The following is a 21439-nucleotide window of genomic DNA, read 5'->3' as shown; positions in this document are numbered from 1 at the left end:
GGGGGGGGGGGTTAGTTTCCTGTCCAAAGATGGCATTAGTATCCTGGGCCAAATTCTAGGACCTATGTTTATTTCCTATTTGATACACGCACAATCCTACTGTTTAATAAATAGTTTGTCTTACAGTTCTAACAGTTGCATGCTACTGCAGCACCCTGTTAATGCATCTACTTCTGGGGGTTCAGCAGTGAACCAAATGTTCCCTTATACATGCATCATTCCTGAAGTTCTTCCTTGGGCAAATCTGTCAGTGTAGCCACAGCTTTGAGGTTCTTGAAGATAAATGACACTCCATAAATGTAGCCTATCACTGCCAGGTTACATTAATTTCTGTAAAAATCATATTAGCCCAGTTGTTCTCTGAGAAATTATTTTTGTCCCCTGTGTTAGAATCTGTGATAGTTAATATTTGCCTTATAGCCCAGTTCCTGCAGCCATGTGATTATATGAGAATATCAGTTTTTCAGAAGAGCTTGATTGCATGGTCCATGTGAATCTTCTCAGCTTCCTAAGCCATATGACAAATAAGAAGGGTCCACCATTTTTAAAGTTCTCCTGAATTTTAAGGCAGTTGCATGATATTTTGATGTGTGACTTTAGCAACACTGTATGCAGCTCTGCCCAAAAGATCATCCACTTAACCCAAGAGGTGCACAGTCCTACCAGGGGGAATGCCCTGCTGGACCTGGTCCTGGCCACAGGTGACAACCTGGTGAGGGGACTCCAGGTCCTTGACCACCTGGGCGATAGTGCTCATCAGTTGCTGGAATTCACCATCCACCGCAGGGTGTCAAGGCCCTGCAGCAAGGAAGTAGCCGTAGACTTTAAGAGGGCCGACTTCAATGAGCTGAGGAGATTAGTGGGGGGAGGCACTAGGATCCTGGAGAGTAGGGGAACTGGGTGCCCAAAATGAGTGGTCGTTCCTTAAGGAGACGATACTCAGAGCCCAAGGGGTGACAATTCCAACAAGAAGCAAGAGGGGAAAGAGTGCCCAAAAGCCCCCCTGGCTCACCAAGGGCATTCGTGAATGCCTGATTGCCTAAAAAGGAGGTGTACACCCAGTGGAAGGGAGGGGCTATCACCAAAGATGAGTATACCTCCACCGCTTGGGTCTGTAGAGTAGCTGTTAGGAAAGCTAAGGCAGATACGGAACTAGGGCTAGCATCAAGGATAAAAAAGTCCTTTTTTAAATACATAGGGAGAATGAAGAAGGCCCTGGCTATTGTGGGGCCCCTGCAGGATATGCTTGGCAATCTGGTGGTCACACCAGAGGAGAAACCAGACCTCTTTAACAATTTCTTTGCCTCTATTTTCTTGTGCAGGGACTGGGACTCCCCTACCGAGATTCAGGATGGACTCAAGAGAAACTCTGCCAAGCCTAGTGTCAGGAGGACTGGGTTAGAGAACTTCTGGAGCGGCTGGTCCAGATGCTCTCCACCCCAGGGTGTTGAGGGAATTGGCAGGGGTTATTGCGGGGCCCCTGGCACGGCTTTATGAGCACTTGTGGTGCTCTGGCCAGGTGCTGGACAACTGGAAGAGGTCCAATGTGGTTCCCATCTTTAAAAAAGGGAAGAGAGAGGACCCAGGCAACTATAGGCCCGTTAGTCTTACTTCAATCTTGGGGAAGCTCTTTGAGAAGATTATCAAGGAGCACATCTGTGATGGGCCAGCAGCGGGGATGATGCTCAAGAGCAACCAGCATATTTTCATTAGGGGCAGGTCCTGTCGGACCAACCTGATTGCCTTCTATGATCAGGTCGCAACATTACTGGACGCAGGTGTTGCAGTGGATATAGTCTTTCTAGACTTCAGGAAGGCCTTTGACACTGTTTCCCATCCCATTCTCATTAAAAAGCTAGGCAACTCTGGCATTGATGCTTACACAGTTAGATGGATTTCAAATTGGTGAGGGGTCATACTCAGAGTGGTGGTGGATGAGTCATTTTTGACCTGGAGGGAAGTGGGCAGTGGGGTCACCCAGGGCTTGGTTCTTGGGCCTGCACTGTTAAATTTCTTTATTAGCGACTTGGATGATGGGGTGAAGAGCAGCCAGTTTAAATTCACAGATGATACCAAGATGTGGGGTGAGGTGGGCACGCTAGAAGGGAAGGACAGATTACAGCAGGACCTGGACAGGTTACAGGGGTGGGCAAATGAAAATTGGATGGGGTTCAATACTGACAAGTGCAGGGTGCTGCACTTGGGCAGTAGGAACCAGCAGCATACCTATAGGCTGGGGAACTCCCTTCTCGAAAGCAGGGTGGCAGAAAGAGATCTTGGAGACATTATTGGCTCCAAGATGAACATGGGCCGACAATGCGAGGACACGGTCAGTAGGGCTAACCGTACCTTGTTGTGCATCCACAGATGCATCACAAGCAGGGCCAAGGAGGTGATCCTCCCCCTCTGTGCGACACTGGTCAGGCCGCAGCTGGAGTACTGCATCCAATTCTGGGCGCCGGACTTCAGGAGGGACGTGGACAGCATTGAGAGAGCCCAAAGGAGGAGGGCCACTCGCATGATCTGGGGATAGCAGGGCAGACCCTATGAGGAGAGGCTACGGGACCTTAACCTGTTCAGCCTTCGCAAGAGAAGTCTGAGGGGGGACCTGGTGGCCAGCTATAAACTTAGTAGGGGGGACCAGCGGGGTGTGGGAGAGACCTTGTTCCCCTGAGCACCGCCCAGACTAACAAGGAATAATGGCCATAAGTTGCTAGAGAGTAGGTTTAGACTAGACATTAGAAGGCACTACTTCACAGTCAGGGTGGTTAGTATCTGGAACCAACTTCCAAGAGAAGTGGTGCTGGCTCCTACCCTGGGCGTCTTTAAGAGGAGGCTTGATGTTTACCTGGCTGAGGTCATTTGAGCCCAGTTTTTTGTCCTGCCCAGTGCAGGGGGTCAGACTAGAAGATCTACAAGGTCTCTTCCGACCCTACATCTATGAATCCTACAGTACATGCAGGCATCAGTTCTCTCATGTACTGATGAGGGTATACACTCAAAAACTTGGAGTGCTTTTGACCATGGGTAACAGGAAACCTTTAATTTCAAGATCAAGTAACAGATATACTTTAGTTTAATGGATGGAAAATAGAATTGGGAATCAGGGCTCTTTATCTTGCATCTGATAATGATTCTAGAACTTTTTTTAAAAAGTTCTAGAAAATGGATCTCATCAACCTTCCTTTTCCCTAAATCCTTGCTTTCCTTTTTTCTAAATCTTTGATAACATTATCCAAAGAGGGTCTACACAAGAAAATGATGGTGTGAGTTCAGCATGAACAGGCAGACTCGTCTAACTAGCATGGGTAACTATAATGGTGAAAAAACGGTTTCATGGATTTTAAGTGCAATTGGCATAATAAGAAGGTTCTGGGGAACTCCAAAACCAGACTGCTGATACTAGGCATGTCATTCACAGAAGTATAGGTGTGACGGGCAAGCTCCCAGGCCTGATCTCAATATCGGCCTGCCTCCAGTCTATGGGCAAACTGCCCACCTCACTTTACTGCCCCACCTTGTTGTAAGTAACTAGGATATTAATCAGATGGGAAGCTGCTGTTTGAGCGTCCTTCTGTAATGGGCAATACATACACACTTCGACCTTCCCTTACATGTGTCCCATGCCTCACAGATGTCACACTGTGTGTTAAATTTCCGGTTCAAGGCTGGGCCAAACTGGGCACACGCTGCCCTCACGGGCCACACACACCCCACCCCCCCCTCACTGGGGCCTCTTGCGCTCCACCCTCTCTCACAGGGCCTCTATCACACCACCCTATCTGGGACCACATTCATCCTACCCTGCTCCCTTGAGTGACCCCATAGGGCCATCAGGTTTTGCCCTTCACGCCTTGGCCAGCCCTGGTGCAGCCTTTTGGGCCTCTCCTGCAGCCCTCATCTGAACAGGACTGGGCGCTAATTCAACTATGGGTCTACTTCGCCCCTAGCCCCTCACTGGGCCACTACACCCCTCTCTCCGGCTACTAGTCTGCCCCTACACTAGATCTTGGGGTCTTCCACCCCTACAGGCTCAGGTGCTTCTCTTACTAAGCATGCCTGGCCTCCAGTCCACCCTGTCCACAGGGCCTGGGGTCTTACACCCCTTGGGCTCAGGTGGTCCTCTTTGAGTATGCCTGGCCCACTTCCAGTAAAGCTGCTCCATCACAATAACTCCAACAAGTTATTGCATCTTGTTGCCCATGCTGATTTTATTAAAGCTAAGCCACGTGATGCATTCATATCTTTGGGTGAAGTGGCGATTCACCCCAGGAGTCAGTGGTATGCTAAGAATACAGTTTAGGCTGATATTTGGAAAGCCTTTGAAATTTCAAGAAGCACTATACATTTAAAGGTTGTACATGATTAATTACCGTGTTTTCTTTTTGGCATGGACACCTCTTTGGCCCCATTAGACCTTGTTATGGTTTAATGTAGCTGTTTGCCATATGTGAATGTTATACCATATAACTTAAGGCATATGCGACACATGCCACTGGTTCTGCCTGCTAGATCTTATTCAGATTAACAAATACAATTCCTTTGGACTGGTACAGTTTGCTTGTTGTCTCCTCTGTGCAGGGACTTGCTCTTTTATTCCTAACTTCGTTCTATTGTCATCTTTTTAAGCATCTGGCAACACTGGTTTTGCTTAAATATTTTTATTATATGGTTGATAATTAAAATGTTTGCTGCCAAGGACACAGTGAGCTCCTCAGTGTCCAAGGGGACAGGAATGTGCAGCTCATTGGAGAGTAGGGGTGAGTAGGAGGTGGGTGGAGCCTTACCTGTTCCTGCTCTCTTCACTAAATTGGCAGCTGCTACTGTGGTGGCAGTTGCTGTAGCAGTACAGGCTCCAGTTGCTGCCACTGGGGCACTGGCTCACTGCATACCAGCTGCAGCAGCCCTGTAGCATGGGTTTCCTGAGAGCTGGTCCTGGTGTCCTTTTCACTCCTCCTTCCTGCCCAGGTACATTTAGGTGCAGGGCTATGCCTGCCATGGCAAAAATGCTTGCTGGAGGTTGGGGGGGGAGGCGGGCTGCCATTCAACTTGGCCCATTGCCCTCCAGATACACTACTAAGAACTTGCTGGTTCCTAGGCAGCACTGGGCTTTTAGGGCTAGGCAAAGCTTCAGTCCCTGATTTTGATTTGGCAGAGATTTGGCCCGATTCAGTGGCCGAATCTACAAATCCAGATCAAATCGGGAGACCCTTGAATCTCTCTGAATTGAATCGGAACCCTCTGAATCGATTCAGCAATTCGGACGTAGATACAGCCTTAAATGTTTTTTCAACATGCTTCAGGGTACCAGGTGGCTTGTGAATGCTGCAGTGCTGGGGTGGTTGGAGTGTCCCACAGGAGCGCGGGGGGCTCCCCAGCACACTCAGCAGCAGACCCAAAAGTGGACCAGCTCAGTGCCCTGACTCGGCAACTGAAATCTCTTGGGTCTGGGAGTTGGAGGGCACAGGGATCCCCTCCGTGCACTCTCCGGTCCACCTCTGGGTTTGCTGGTGAGCACACAAGGGGGCCCCCTGCACTCCTGTGGGACATTCCATCCATCCCAGCATCACAACGTTCACAAGCTGCGCTTGGTACCTTGAGGTATGTAGAAAAAAACATTTAAAGTTATGTCTATGGCCGAAGCGCCGATTCTCCGAATCGGCATCGAATCTTCAGATTCGGATTTGGCTGAATCAAATTGGGATAGTGATCCAGATCAATGAATCAAATCACTGTCCCTGATTTGGACTGAATGCAAATCAAATATGGCCTGTTTTGCACACCCCTATGGGCTATTCCTGATGTGACAAAGATTCCTGTGGCAGGAAGAGGAGGTAATTTTGGTGTTCCTCTCTAAGATGGTCATTCTCCTGGAGCAACCATTTTTACTCTGGGAGTGAAATCCTGAACTTTTGTATGCCTGTGATTTCTTCTGGGATAGCATAACTCTCCTAGGAGAAACTGAAAGTCTGTACGTGGCCTAAATCAACCCAAGTAAGGTAATTCACGTAAGGAAACGAGGGTAGTAATTTGCAGGATTAGGCTGTTCCTAGGTATCATAAAGAAAACGATTACAACCTAAGGTAGCTGTTAATGCAAAGGTATGTCTATCTGCATATCTTAAGTATCTCTGAAGTGTACCTGACTTGCTAGTTCCCCAATTTTTGTTGGTTTTTTTTTTTTTTAATTGATTTAAATATATATATAATATATCTGCTTGCTAACATTTTGCTTATAGACTTGTTTTCATTTTAAAGTGAGTCCTATGGCCATACAATGAAACCAGTAGCTGGATTTTAGTGTTACCAGACAGAAGTAAACAAAATATATCATTTTTTTTGGCAGGCAAAAACTGGGATTTGACTGCTGCTTTGAATGACTATGAGCAGCTTCGACAGGTACACACAGCCAGCCTGCCGCAGGTGTTTAATGAAGGGAAGTACTACAAACAGCAGGAGAGAGAGCAGCCCCAACAGGTGAACAAAGTTGAACGACCATGTCTACAGAGACAGGATGACATTGCTCAAGGTAACTGCAGCTGTGTAATGGACTACATCGATAAACAGCTTTCTAGACAAGCAAAGCAGGGAGTAGGAGCTACTACTGTCTGTCACCATGTAAATTATACCAGAGTATTTGGATTTCCAGAGGTGCTAGGTTGGACCCTGTAGTCACTAATTTTCAGTTCTGTTGACCTTTGCCTCTTTTCATAGATTTTTAATGTGTCATTAAAGCATTCAAGTTTAGAGACTGTCTAATATTAGCCATGGAGTGCATAGATTAGAGGAGTCATACAGCATTCTTCTCTTTCATTTCCTTTGATACGTGGGACCAAAGAATGGTCCATAATTTGTAGTCATTGCCTTTTTTTAAATCTTTATTAAATGACAAAGGTGGCAGTAGCAGGGGCATCTGTTGAATAACTTTTATCATGGGAATGTCTTATTTTCTATTACAGTTCCATACAAAAAAATAACTGATATTGTATTTGTATTTTGAATAAAGCAGCCTTAAAAATAGAAAGGAAGGAAAGGGAACAGTTAGCAGTCATATCAGTTCATTTCCATTATGTGATCAGCTTTAAGATTTTTCTTTTTGTATTCATATTGCTGTAGCTATTGCAACAGGTATCTTCTACTTGAATTCAGTAGACAGTTGAGATTTACATAAAAGTAAATCTAAAGCCTGCCAGCTTCTCATGTAAAAATGTAACTAGACCTCTCTCTCTCACTGATGTGTAGCAGAAATTTGTGTCCATGGAATCCATCCAGGTGTAGCTCATGCTTGGTCACAAAGGATTGGAGAACAGATCCTCAGCTAATGTAAATTGTCAGAGTTCAGTTGGCTTCTACAACAGCAATCACAATTCCTGCTAGCTGAGGAACTGCCTCAAGGAGTTCTGGTGTAATACTGCCTTCTTGTGAGGGAAGGGTATAGGAAGAGAAAGTGTCCTTTTATTTTCTCAATAATTGTCTTGGCCAACAAAAAGAAAAGCCAGACAACAGAAATATGGGTTGACTGGGACAAAACTTTATTAAGGAACTCTTGGGCAGTAATTCTTCCGGTGCAAGTGACCCGTCCTTCATAATCTGTGCCATTTGATATAGGGCTGTGTCAATTACCAGGCCAAACTTCTGTTGCTACAATAATATTACCCTCCTCTTGAATGAAGGGTATGAAAGTGGATAAGAGGGAGTTATCTTCTTGCTATTGCAAGTATTAGTAGCTCCCACTCTGTTCCCTAGGAAATGCCTTGTCATAATCCATTTCCAATTCCCTTATCATGGAGCCAGAGTGCTGTTAATCGGTTACCTCTCTCTCAATTATATTTACATCACCCAGAACAACAAATACTGAAAAGTAAAATAGCATATTTGACAAATAGGAAGCACTTGCATTGTGCATTTTTAAGAATTCTTTCTATAGTCATTTTTTTTTTCTATCAGGAGTAATAGTGTTGGAGTCCACAGGCTTCATTTTTTGGGAGCCCATACATTTTTTCCTGCCCACACGTGATTCAAGATGCTTGTGTTTTGCACACATTTTCACAAATTTATTTGTATCCAGTAATGAAAGAAAGCAATGAGTAACAGCTCAGAACAATGCAAAAGTGCATGGCTAATTTAAGAGATATTGTTAAAAGAATATTAAGTATTGCTTAGTATACCAGGCAGTAACACACAGTTAGAAACTTGACCATTAAAAAGTAAAAAATCCACTTCAGAGCTGTTTCTTTATTCTGCTTCCATTTCCCCTTTGCCCTTTTTGTTACTGCTTTTGCTATCTGCCTTTTCATTTGCTTATAAAATGACACAGGAGTTCAAAGTTTCTCTGGAATAGCCTGTGTGTGTGTGTGCATGTGCATGCATAAATGTGTGTGTGCACGTGCAAGAGAGGGGGAGAGAGATTATTTATGGTACCCATAATGGTACCCACTTGCTTTACTTTTTTTTTTCTTGCCAGCTCCTGGTCTCTGATATTTTATTGCTGAGTTTCAGAGTTTCTTTACTTTCTGTTTTTCTTTTTTTTTTTAAACATTTTAATCATTTTATCTGATCCAATAACTCCTTATCCAAGTATTGGTAGGGCTAAATCAATGTGTGATATTGACTTTCTTTCCCCTCATCCATTTCTCATTTTTTGTTAATTCTATCATGTTTCTTTTATTCAGTTCCTCTGTAAAGGGACACTGTGTTTTCAGCATCTCTTCATACAAATGTCTCTGCGCTTCAGATTTTTAATTTTTTCCCCCCTAGTCTTTTGACTTGCTCTATTTCTATTATTCGGGAGATAATGTTTCAAGAACAGTCAGTGAAGGTGTTACCTGAGTATGGAATTATTATAATAGTATTTTTAGTATTGCTTTCTATCCCATTTTCTGTACGTTTTGAAGTCCTGTTTTACTGATCATTTCACTGCACCTTGAGAAAATAATGTTCACTGACCTGTCAATACTGACATCCAAGTCTTCCCTAAGACTAATAAAGTGTGCTAATAATTAAAGCTTTTGGTTTTAAGCCAGGTACAGACATTACATTTCTACCAGTAGTTGTGATTGGAAACTGGTCTATACTGTAACAGAACAAAAGTTTAGCACACAAACCTGGTCTATACTTGTAACAAAACAGAAGTTCAGAACACACAAACTTGTTTAAAAATGGCTAAGTTTTGGTATAGTTTTGCACCCCTCCCCCCCACTAAAGGGCAAATATGTGATCTGTTTGCTATGAATCTAAACTACACTGCTTAAAGAAAACCATGTCACTTAGATAAATTCCATCTCGGGCTTTTTGAATGTCTGTACCTAGCCTTAGTGTTTTTAGTTATCTTCTCTTTGTCTCTAAAAGGGTTTTTGCTTTTGATAAAATAATGTACTCTGGTGAAAAAAAATAGACATGCTAGATGTGCATTATTACTTGCATCAAGATTTCTAGAAAGAACCTGTCTTTAAATCTGAACAATGGTACTGAGATTACTTCTGAGTTGAGTTTTTGAAATTAAAACATAGTAATGTGAGGGGATAGTTATATTCTAGATTTCATTTGACCCATAAAAAGTTAACCTAACTTCAGAGCATGAAATATTTAATAGTTATGATCTGTCTTCTGTAAATATTCCTTCAAATAAGTCTTAAGGAACACATGTTCTCTCTCAAACCAGTTTATAGAAATACTTCATTCACAAATCATTACTTAAAATATTAGTTTGTCCAGCAAGAAACGAATCACAACCAAATTCATCTTCAGTGGCTAAGACTCGAGGGCAGGGACTGTGCATTCTTTTGTGCTTGGAAGTGCCCAGAACAGTAGAAATAAACAAGAATAATAATTCCTCAAATGAAACGAATAGAGGCACGTCAGGGTTGAGCTTTACTGACTCACAAAATAGCATAAGAAAGACTAAGATGGGTGGAAAACATTCTTTCTGTTATTATATTTCAGTTCAGCTATTGCCTTTCACTTGCCTATTAATAAATTGAAGAAATAATTGTCTTTACATTGTAACATGCTTAGTTGTGCTTTTGCCTTCCGTAATATCAGTTTGGTTTCTTCACAGAGAAACGACTCTCCAGAGGTATTTCTCATGCCAGCTCAGCCATAGTCTCCCTTGCTCGATCACATGTAGCAAATGAATGCAGCAATGAACAATTTCCTTTGGAGATGCCCATCTACACATTCCAGCTACCAGATCTTAGTGTATACAGTGAGGATTTCAGAAGCTTCATTGAACGTGACTTAATCGAGCAGGCAACAATGGTTGCTTTGGAACAAGCAGGTGGGTAAATACTTTAGATGTTAGCAGCTGGGTGATCTGCCATTTGGATTGACAGTCTTTAATCACTCTTCATTACTGGACTTGGCACATCCTGCCTCAGCAATAAATGCAAGAGAGCAAAAGCAAATAGCGCGCTCTTAGTACTACGATGCTCAGCTCTCTGCTCCATTTCTGTTAGGGCTCTACTGTGATTAAAGAAAGCTGGATTAATAAAATAAGGAAACTGAGAGAGGTGAAGAGGGTGAGGGAGCTGTACAATTGCTAAGGCAGGTGAGGCTGGTTTGGTGCCAGGGCAAAAGACAGAGAGCTGTATCCCATTATAGCTGCATCCAGATGAGTGCAGCCATGTGGTATGTAATACCACAGATGTGTCTGTGGTACCACATACTGCACATTCAGCTGTTCTCCACACTGCAAGGGAGCAGCATGGTGGGGGTTTGCAAAAACCATGCAAAAAAAAAAAAAAAAGCAGAATGATGCGTGTGGGGGCAGTGCATGCTGCTCAGAACCAGAGCCTGGCTGGCTAGAGCCACACTCCAGCTGCCGGCCAGGCTCTAAGCAGCAGGATCACCACTGCTGTAGCCCCAGGAGCACCCCAGGATCCCAGGTAATGCTGCTGGGGCCAGCCCAGTGCTGGCTTCAGCCTTCCCTACCCCACCTGGGGTAACCTGCCATGTCCCTGGCGAATGCCTGTCCCATGTACCCTCTGGTACAAGTAGCGGTTGCACAGGGTGTGTCACTGCTTCTTGTCCCCAAGGAACCAAATGTCCATACGTGCATGGACAAGGCCTATATGTCAGCAGGTTAGCATCACTTATGATCCTTATGCCTTAGTTTCCCCATTTATAAAATGGAAATAAGTTTACTTACTATGAAAAGTGTTTTGGCCCTTAGAGATGAAGAGGGTTATATAATATCTAGGTATTTTATATAGGAACTAAATTAATCCTACCTTTAAAAGATGTTAAATTTTATTCAAACCTGGATAAAATAATCCAAAAAAATTAAAGTATCACTTTTAAGTTATACATTTTATAAACAAGAGAATATGAGGCAATAGTCAGATATCCATGTCCTGCTGCCTATCAGTCAAAATACTCATGGAAACATGATTATCTTTCAGTAGAGTTGCTACCAACTTCCATTTTGTCTGTTTACCATGTAGCATTGGCGTGGAAAGTTGGTTTGGTCTGAAAAGTGCTGGGTTTCGTCTTAAGGCAAGATCCAGTGTTCCCTCTATAGTATGAAGGAAACTCCACCACATGCTTTGAGTTATGGGTTTGTACTCAGTCTTTGAGGTAGTTTTGGCTTTTACCAATGTTCTTTTTTCTTGTTGTTTCCCCTCAATTTGCAGTTACACCTTGATCAGACATGGTGTATAAATTTAAAGAAACTTATAGTGCTAGAGGCAAGGATTTCTCAGGTTGATATCTTGTATTGTGTTATGGCTACGACATCACGTCAGTGCTAGGAAACAGGTTGTAATAAAGAAAAGTTATTAACATTGTTGAGTCTTATTATGAACCTCTACTTTCGTTGGGCAGTATGTTTTGACTCCTGCCCTACTGATGTCAGTAGGAGATTTTTGCTATTAACTTTGGCAGAAGGAGATTTGAGTTAGGGAAATGGTACTGCACAGCCACACAACTAGTGCAGAGGAGTCATAGAGGAGGCAGCGGGCCCCTACTGAATACCCTCTTACAGAGAGGTCCTTTCTGCCACGTGTAGAGGCAGCCCTCTGCCACCTCCACTGAAGCTGCCTGTGCACTGAGTGTTCTGGGTGAGGGCTAGCAGATGGAGCGAGCAGATGGAGTTTGGAGGAAGTGTGAGCAGGACTCAGTCCTGCACTCCAGCAGTTCACCATCGCTACAGTGCTTCTAGGAGCTTTGTGGAGCTCTGAGAGCTACCTTACTTGGCTTGGCCCCAGCAACCTCCAAAGTGAAAAGGAGCAAGTCCCTCACCCCTAGTCCCTGAATGAACTCAGCAGTGTACGTGTGTGCAAGCACGTTGCCTTGCCCTCTGTTTGCCAATTACATATTAGAAAGAACATAAGGGTGTTTCTGTCATTTAAAACAATCTTCTTTTTGTTCAAGTAGCAGAGGGCTTTGTTTTTGGAGAGAAAGGACCAGAAATCTTATTCCAGTTGTGCCAGGTGCATGTTGCTTGATTATTACAACAAAGCAACTCTTACACATTTTCACAAAAGTGGGGTTGTTTTCATTTTTTTCTGCCTAGTCTGTCTGTGGCATTTTGCAGATTCCCAAAAGCAGGGTGATAGAGTTGTAGCTGTGAACGCCCCAAAAGTTAAAGCTGTAGCTATGAACATCAAGGGCCAGCATTTTGTCAGAGGTCCCTGCATCTCATTCTTCAAAACTCCTTCTACCTGATATCATTCTCTGGTTTTGTTAAAATTTAGAATAAATTGCTCTACTGGTCACAATAAGAAAGTTTCTTATTCAGTAGTCTTTCTTTGACTTAAGTGAAATATCAGGATCAAATTAACAATGTCTCTTATTTTTTCCTAATGTTAATCTGTCATCAGTGAATATACTCACACAATGAGAGGCAAAAATTTGTGTGGGTGATATCTTTTATTGTATCAACTGCATGGTTGAGACTTAGACAAGCTTTTGGAATCATAGTACCCTTCTTCTCATATTCCTGGATCATCATGGCAACAACATCAGTTCAACACTACCTGTAACCACACAAGACTTTTTCATTTCTGAAATATTTTTTGCCAGTTTGGGTAGGTTTATCCCCAGGATTTTAAAGGGTGCTTTTCCATGGATGATTAGTGTAACATTTTCTTCTTCCTTCCCTTCACTAAAAAGTCTATCGTGCTTGATTTGCTGCCCCTCAGTTTTACAGAGTGATGAACATAGCAGCCTGCCATTTAAAAATGTTCAGAAAACCATCTGTTAAAATATGGAATTAATTGATTCCACTAAGAGGTATAGCAGAAAGATTGCTTAGAATAAAGCCATGACTATAAAGAAATACTAAGTCAAAATTGAGGTTATTCTCTTTTATGGGACATTTAACATAATATATATTAAACATGTTCTTAATACAAGCAGTCCTCGGACTTATGACACAATTGGTTGCTGAAAACCGCGTCTTAACTTGAAACGTCATAACTCGGAACTGATTTTCTCATAGGAAGCAATGTTATAAATGGGGGATTGGTTCCTGAACCAAGGCCCAATACCCTATTTTCACCAAAAATAACCCAGAATTTTGTGCTCAGTTAATTATAGATGAGTAATATAGCTACATTAATATATTTATATTGTAAGTAGCAACCATATTGATTTGGAAGGACTTCTTTGAGGTGACTTTGCTGGACTTTTTGAAGGGCTCTTGGCTGGAGTCTTCTCAGGAGTCTTGGCTGCAGGTTTTTCAGGAGTATCATCTGCTTTCTTAAAGAAAGTGTCCAAGGAAGTTTGGACAGATGTTCTCCAGGGAGATGAGTGACGCAGCGAACTTGTTTGCTGGTGTGGCGTGGTGTTGGATCAAGCATGGTGAAGTTGAAACTGACATCAGAAAGTTGAAACAGTGTCAGTTTATAAACATTGCAACATTTTGCACTTACAACTCGAAATGTAAGTCAAGGACAGCCTGTATAGTGACTTATTTTAAACCGCTGTGTTTTTATGTAATATGCAGCTATTGGTTAGAGCTGTGGTTCTTAAACTTTTTGGACTTGAGGTACCCTTCATTGGATTCGAGGCACTCCTCCATAACTTTGTGAACTGAGTGGCACCCAATTTCTCAATTAAGTTGTATATTATAATGCTTGCTTCCTTGCAGGGAGGGGAGGTAGTATGTGTCGGGTATCATCCAGGCAGGGACAAGCATGAGCATGGACTTATCAGCTTAACTTATCAGCTTATCCCCTCATACCACACTGATTTCCCTACTCATTGAGGTACCCTTGAGAGGACCTGGTTACACCCTAGGGTAGGGGTATTTTGGCCGGAGTGCCGAAAAACACCACAACGCCTACCTCGGAAGGAGCTGGAGTGCTGGCATGGCAGAAAAACAAGATGAGGGCAAGGGGTACATGGCAGGATGCCCTGCTTGTGCCCTTTGCCCCCCACCCAAAGCCCCTGCCCCCCAGTCTATCCCGAGGTGCCCATGCAGTCACTGCCAGCACAAAGCTGATGCTGGAGCTGTGCAGCCCAGTGGAGCTGTTTGCACTCTGCCCAATGCTTGCTGCAGCTGCCCAGAGCCTGGACTGGCTCCAAACAGCTGCGCCAGGCTCATCACCTCCGTGCTGGGAGCGGGGGAGAGACCAGGGCTGCGCAGCATCAGGCCCCTCCCCCACCACCCCCTCCAAGGCGCACCTGCACACACCAGTGCAGAGCTGGTGCCGGAGCCTGGCACAGCTGTTTGGAGCCTCTCAGCTGCAGCTGGCCCCGGATCTGGGGAGCTGCTGCCAGCCGGGATCCCGGGCTGCTCCCAGCAGGCAGCTGGGATGCTGCAAGCCCTGCTGGGAGCAGCCTGGGCTCCGTTGCTAGCAGCAGCTACCCGGAACCAGAGCTGGCCGCAGCATGCCAGGCAAAATGGCCTTGCGTGCCAGGGGTTGCCGACCCCTGCCCTAGGGTTACCCAGTACCCTAACTGAAAATCACTGAATTAGAGGGAGGCCAGAACTGGAAACCCAAATCCATACTTTACAGGCTTTGAGGGCTGTTTTAAAATCCAGATAGAAAACTAGATCCACATTTTATGATTGTATATGCCTAAACCATTGATGTCATTGAAATTTGGTGTAAGTTTATGTGAAATTGAGTACAGACAAATGTATATTTGTCTCAATTTCTGAAGGGGAGGGGAAGCTGGTACTCGGGAACATGGAGAAGCTATTACACTTTAACTGTCACTCCTCCAGGACCTGAGGAAAGGTATTTTATACCCAGAAGTGGAGGTGAACCAATACATCAGTCTGGTATTAGATCAGCACCGATATAGAGAAAATTTAGTGTATAGGAAATCGGCCATATCAGGCCAATAATTTGGCTCATAAATGGTCCATGCATGCACACAGCCGCAGCACAGCACAGGTGGCAAGAAGCACAGCCTGGCAGTGTGGAGAGCTGCCTCCATCTGGTAAGTCTGGTGTGGTGGAAAGAGAAGGGGGGAGGAGGGAAAGGGGAAGGAAGGGGCACGAGGGAGGCAGATCCAGGCCCCTGCACTGAGGGAGGAGCGGGGCTGGTGCAGAGACTGGGGCAAGTGCTGCCTGGGCGGGGTGGCAACGGGTCAGAGCCATAGTTCATCCAAGGTGGGGGGGCAGCTCCTGCCGCTGCACACTGTTCATCCAGGAGCTGCCCAACCGGCACTCACCTGCTCATCAGGTGGCTTCCGCCGCTCATCTGGGGGTGGGGGTGCATCCCCAGATCTGCACGGGGCAGGCTGGGGCCGGGACTGTGCCAGGCTCTTCTCTGCCCCAGCCCCATCCCCACTCCTCCCTCACCACTGGGGGCCTTGATCTGCCCCACCCAAGCTCCTTCTCTTTCCCCTCCCCCCTCCCAGCACATCAGACTTACCAGCTGAATGCAGCTCTCCACACTGCCGGGCTGGTGTCAGAAAGCGGATTGGTATCAGCCAATATGCCTCCTTAAAAATCGGCTATCGTTATTAGCTGCAAAAATCATTATAGTGGCGTGGAAATGGAACTTGAGTTAGTCTTAGAAAACATTTATCCTTTCACAAGGCTTAGTCATTACACCTCTCGTGACTTAAAGTTATAAACAAACTGTAGCCAGGCTGATAACTAAACTTGTGTATGTGTCAATTTAATACAATGGGCAAGAAGAAGCACTAGAATAAATAATTACTTCAAAACTTAGGGTTAGAGTTTTGTGAATCTTGCTACAGCTGCAGGGTATACAAAGATCTTGTTCTGCTGACCTATGGGAATTTTGCAGATCACCTCTGATCTCAAAAAATGGTTATCTTTTGTGTTGTAATTCAATGCATAGAGTTTCCTGACAGCTTAGGCTACATTGTGATCAAAGTACATAATTGTCCTCCTGGGCTTTTGAGCTCCAGAATAATAATTACTACTTTCATTGCCATGTCGAGAGGTACACACGGGACCCTCCAGATATAAACAAATAATTTATAGCAACCTTTAAAGTCATCAGCAGTGTAGGCCTCTTTTTAATGACAGCACATCACAAGAAGGACCTAGAGCAAGGCTGGGCACTAATAGAGATAATGATCCTGGAGTGCAAGGGAAGCAAGCACAGCACAGCACCCGCACAGTTCTCCGTACAGGATCAAGTCCTTCTTTGATTCATAACAACCATTTGTGTAAGAGTATAATGAGATATAATCACACAATTAAGCTCCTAGTTCTCAGGAGATAGCTGTATAGTAGTGAGTCTCCAGCTAATAACTAATTCATGAAAATAGATCTTGAAATGTTGTTGCATTTTATATGAGAAAAGAATATTATATATTTTTCATTCACTGTGGTTTCCTATAATAATGAATTTTAACGCAGAAAAGCAGTCCTTCAGGGACTACTGAAATCCTACACCAGGACTACTGAGGAAAATATATTTAAAAAATAATTTTAAATGTTTATTTTTCATTCATATTTGTTTCAGATACAGATATTTTTCATACCGATTCAGATTTTCAAGTCAACTGTGAAAAATATATGCAAAGTTAATACTGGATATATAATAAACATGTTAGGCAATTTAATAAACCACGAATTAAGTACATCTTTATCAGTAATACATTCGTTCATTTAAACATTGACTCAGATTTTAAACGGATATAATTACATTTTAATAAACATGACATTTTTAGAAAAATGTAAGTGGCACCCACAGAGCCTGAGTATACAAGAGTTACATTATCTCTGCCCAGCTCTGGGGGCGTAGAAAGGCTATTAAGCCAATTTTACTGGCTACCTGAGAAATACCCAGGTAGCATAAAGCTGCCATTGCAGCTTTCACTACAATAATCTGATGCAGAAATTACATTACAACCTACTGTTGGATGCACTTTTGTGCATTCTCTGTCTTTTGAGGTTGTAGTTAGTGGGTGAGACAAATTGAGTGTATTTTCTTAAATACTACATGCACCTTTCCCTCAAAATCAGCCCACCCAGTATTGGGGTGCATGGATTTAAACAGGGAAGCTGCTTTCTTCACTGGAAAAGAAGCATTTCTGGGAACGCTGTGCATGGCATGCACCTACCAAGATAGTTGCAGCTTGTCTGGCTCAGTAAGCTGCAGGGGTGGAGCCCTGTGTTGACCCTCTCACAGCCATAGGTGGTGGCTCAGCCCTGTAGCTTGTGCAGCAAGTGAGCATCTGAAAGTATCTTGATGAGGTTTTTGATGTGAAAAAAACTTTATAGGAACTTATATATAGAACTACTCACAGTAAGGAATTAACAGTCTTGCTACTGCCCTTGCAAGGCTGTGAGGCCTAACTTTGAATGACACAGAGTAAGTTCTCCTGGGAACATAGAGTGCATCCCAACAAGCGTGCACATGAAGGGGGCGTGTTTCCCATGGGACAAATAGCAGCAGCATATATTTGTGCTTCTGCTGTTTGTCCCTGGCCACGCCCCTACACACACACTCCAGCTCATGGCAAATAGTCCCAGGATGGGTAAGGGGAGGCTGGGACCAGCACCTGTGCTGGCCCCAGCAGTCTTACCTAAGGTCCTGGGGGCCTCCTGAGGCAGCAGCAGTGCTGAGCCAGCTGCACGGAGCCTAATCTGCAGCCAGAGTGTGGCTCTGGTTGGCCAGCCTCCAGTTTCCTGCAGTGCACACTGCTGTCACATGTGCCACACCACTTTTTACAACAATGAGTTTTTTTGACACCAGGATCTCCTGGTGTAAAAACAAAAATGGCTGCACTGCAAATTAGCAGCATGGTGAACTGGTGCACACGTGCCATGTGCAGCTACAGACTCCACGCATGCGCTCATCAGGGCACACCCAGAGTGTCCAAGAAGTGTGGCATCCCAGGAGATAGTCTGGGTGAGGCAGCAAGAACTTCTTGGCACACCCAGACTGTCACTTGGGATGTCATACTTCCTGAACACTCTTTGTTTCTAGGAGGACTTTGTCTCACAGTTGACCATGACTTTGGAAAAATATTTTATTCTATATTCTGCCTTCTTAGAAGAAGATATGTGTTTTATTTTGGAGTGTGTTGTATGCAAGAAATGAAGCGAGTAGCGGGCTTGGGGTTAGAAACTAGTCAACAGCCACACTTGGAATTTTTGCAACATGCCCTTTATGAGTATACATGATAACATTCAATGGTTATGAAGATTTCTACCAGATTGCTCTTCTCTCTGTCCATATCATCCCACTAACACACTGATTCTCAACCAGGGTGCCAGGCCCTCCCCCCAACAGGGCCATCCCCACTGCCCCCACCGGCGTCTGCGGGTGCTCGACATTCCCTCTCTGATAGGTTCATCCCTGCCACTGGCATCACCTGCAGGAGCTCACCAGCTCCGGCCCCGACACCCAGTGCCACTGGCAGCTTCTTCAGGTGCCCCCCCCCAGACTCAGGAGGCACCAGTCACCCATGTGCCAGATCCTTTGAAGGGTGCCACAAGGTGTGAGGAGATAAGCAGATAAGTCAGGCTCAGGTTTATGCCTACTTGAATGATCTCCCACTCCTACTGCTCAGCCCCTGTGTAAGGACGTAAGCACTGTAATATATAAAACTAATTTTTGAACTTGGGTGCCACTCAATTCACAGAAGCTATGGAGGGGTGCCTCAAGTCCAGTGAGAAGTACCTCAAGTTCAAAAAGGTTGAGAACCATTGCACTAACAAAATGTACCTGTTTCCTGTACTGCTGGTTAAAAACAATGAGTGGGAAAAGCAGTGGAGCTAGTTTTCTTCCATCAGCCCTGTAATACCCTTCCATAGGCCTCCCATATAAAAGCAGAAAATTTTTTTGTCGAGTTATCATCATGCTTCTTAGGAAGATGGGTAGTACTGTTCCTCTCAGAGAATCAATTCTAAGTTGATGTGAGCAGAAGTAATTCCAGGAGCAGTGTATAAGTCTCCAATCTCAACCTAACAGTAAGCTACAAGGGAACAGAAATTGAAAAAGGTTCTTCAATATAGGAGATAAAATCCAACTGCTGGAAGTTGTAACTAGACAAATTTAGACAAAAATAAAATATGTATTTTTGAAAACAAGGGTATTTAATCATTGGAATAATTTAACAGGGTTTGGAGTAGGTTTTCTATCTCTGAAAATGTTTTAAATCAAGATTAGCTGTTTTCCAAAAGCTTCAGGTAACCACAATGATTAGACTTGAAGCAGGAATTAAATTAGGGAAAGTCCTATGACATATATGTTATACAAACTAAAATCTGATTCTGTAAATCTGGTCCTGAATCTGTTCTTTTATTCACCCCAAGTTTGGTTGCTTTTACCTTAGAACCATGCTGCACAATAGTATTGTACCTTGTCAGCTTCTTAGCATTCTTCCCTCCAACCCCCTCTTTGAAAATTGAAACAAATCTTTTCTGCTTCTCACATTTACTCTAATTAGAGCATTAACTTGATTAATGGCACAAAAGGCCCTATCAGAGCTTTTATAAAGCAGCGTAGGAACCTTATTTATTTCACTTAGTCCTGTGATCATAGTAACCCTTTTGCTCCTGACTTTGATCAACACCTGGGATGAAGGCATGGAATGAACCAGTAGTTGTTTTGCACTGTACAAATAGTAAAGGTGTTCATTCCCAATGGTCTCTTGAAAGGGTCTTTGTTCACAATGTGAATATTTTGTGGTGTTTGTGATGTGTTCTTAGAGATGAGATGTACTGCATTTTCCTAAGAAAAAAATAACCCGGTATATGCAAGTCCAGTGCATTTCATAGAATCATAGAAAATTAGGCTTGGACGGGTCCTCAAGTGCTTATGTAGTCCAGCCCCCTGCTCAAAGAGGGACTGTCCCCAACTATATCATCCCAGCCAAAGAATGCAAAGCAGCCAGAGATTTACCCCTATGTTGGAATGAGCCCTTCATTGCTCATGTAATTACTTTGCTAACACCTATCTTGAACAGAATCTCTTTCTTTGAATCCTCTTGAAATGACAGGTGTTATTTTGCTTTTTAGTATAAAAGTTTGCATTATTTTCATGTACCCTGTAAACGCTATTGTTTATATCAATCACAGAATCTTATTTTACAAATGAAGCATGGGCAACTGGTGCTGCCTTATTTGGGGGGGCATGTGCCCCCCCACCATGACCATTCCTGCTGACCAACTGCTGGAGCCGCCCCAGCACTCAGACAGTGCACGGGGCCCTGTCGAGCAGCACTGCACCAGCACGATGCTACAGCAGCTGTGCAGGTGCCAAGGTGGGTGGCAATTTCCCACTGCCCTGTGCTGCCAGGGAGGGGATCTGCCATGAGCCCTCAGAGGCCCTGATCCCTGGTGCTACAGCCAGTAAGTGCAGGGCTTTTTTGTTTGCTTTTAAGGTGCCGGGAGGCTAGGCTGGGCTGGACTGAACTGGGTAAGGGATTGGGCCAGGCAGGGCAGCCATGGAGGCTTCTCCCATGGCTCCCCACACTGGGGCAAAGGCAGGCACAGCTGGTGGGGCTGCGAGAGAACCTGCAGCCACCTGGCTATGCCTGCCTCTCCCCAGCTGACCTGAATTTCAGAATCGGGGCCAAATCTCTGATTTCTGATTCGGCCGAATTGAATGGGCACAGTGGTTTGAATCACTTAATTGAATCACTGTCCTCCAAATCGGCTGGATCCAAATATGAATTGAATACTTCCCGCTTCGCACAGGCCTAATGATGAGGCCTTCTTTTAATGTGAAGAATCTAGCCCAAGTGTAGCAAAACCCCCAGGTTTTTCTTTTTCTTTTTGACTTAGAAATGTCAAATCCCCTTTTCCCCATCATTTATGCTTTTTTCTCTCCCCTCCTTTATTCCCTATGGGTGTATATTTATAAGTAGTTATAAGTTAAGTTGAAACCCTGCGTACATAAGTCCCCTTTTATAGTAACCTTGAGCTATTGTAATAGTGTTTTGTGGTGTGTGTTGGAATACTGTAATGTATTGCACCGTATGGTTATTGTGTCTTAAGTGTTTCTATGTATTTAGATGCATATCTAAATATCTATGCAATGTGGATTGGCATGAGT

The 21439-nt window shown here is 44.1% G+C and overlaps 1 protein-coding gene across 2 annotated transcripts in view; it reads left to right on the top strand.

Moving 5' to 3' along the window:
• OTUD7A (OTU deubiquitinase 7A) overlaps nucleotides 1-21439 on the top strand; it is a 224118-nt gene that overhangs the window by 91562 nt on the left and 111117 nt on the right. For both annotated transcript variants that reach the window (XM_019504354.1, XM_019504355.1), the window contains exons 4-5: nucleotides 6346-6528; nucleotides 10057-10275. In XM_019504354.1, coding sequence (XP_019359899.1) covers nucleotides 6346-6528; nucleotides 10057-10275 — 402 coding nt within the window. The remainder of the gene's footprint in view (nucleotides 1-6345; nucleotides 6529-10056; nucleotides 10276-21439) is intronic.

The sequence above is a fragment of the Gavialis gangeticus genome, unplaced genomic scaffold (genome assembly GCF_001723915.1).
Source record: "Gavialis gangeticus isolate Ggan-Ray unplaced genomic scaffold, GavGan_comp1, whole genome shotgun sequence".
Classification (NCBI taxonomy): domain Eukaryota; kingdom Metazoa; phylum Chordata; order Crocodylia; family Gavialidae; genus Gavialis; species Gavialis gangeticus.
This window is presented reverse-complemented; position numbering and strand designations above follow the sequence as displayed.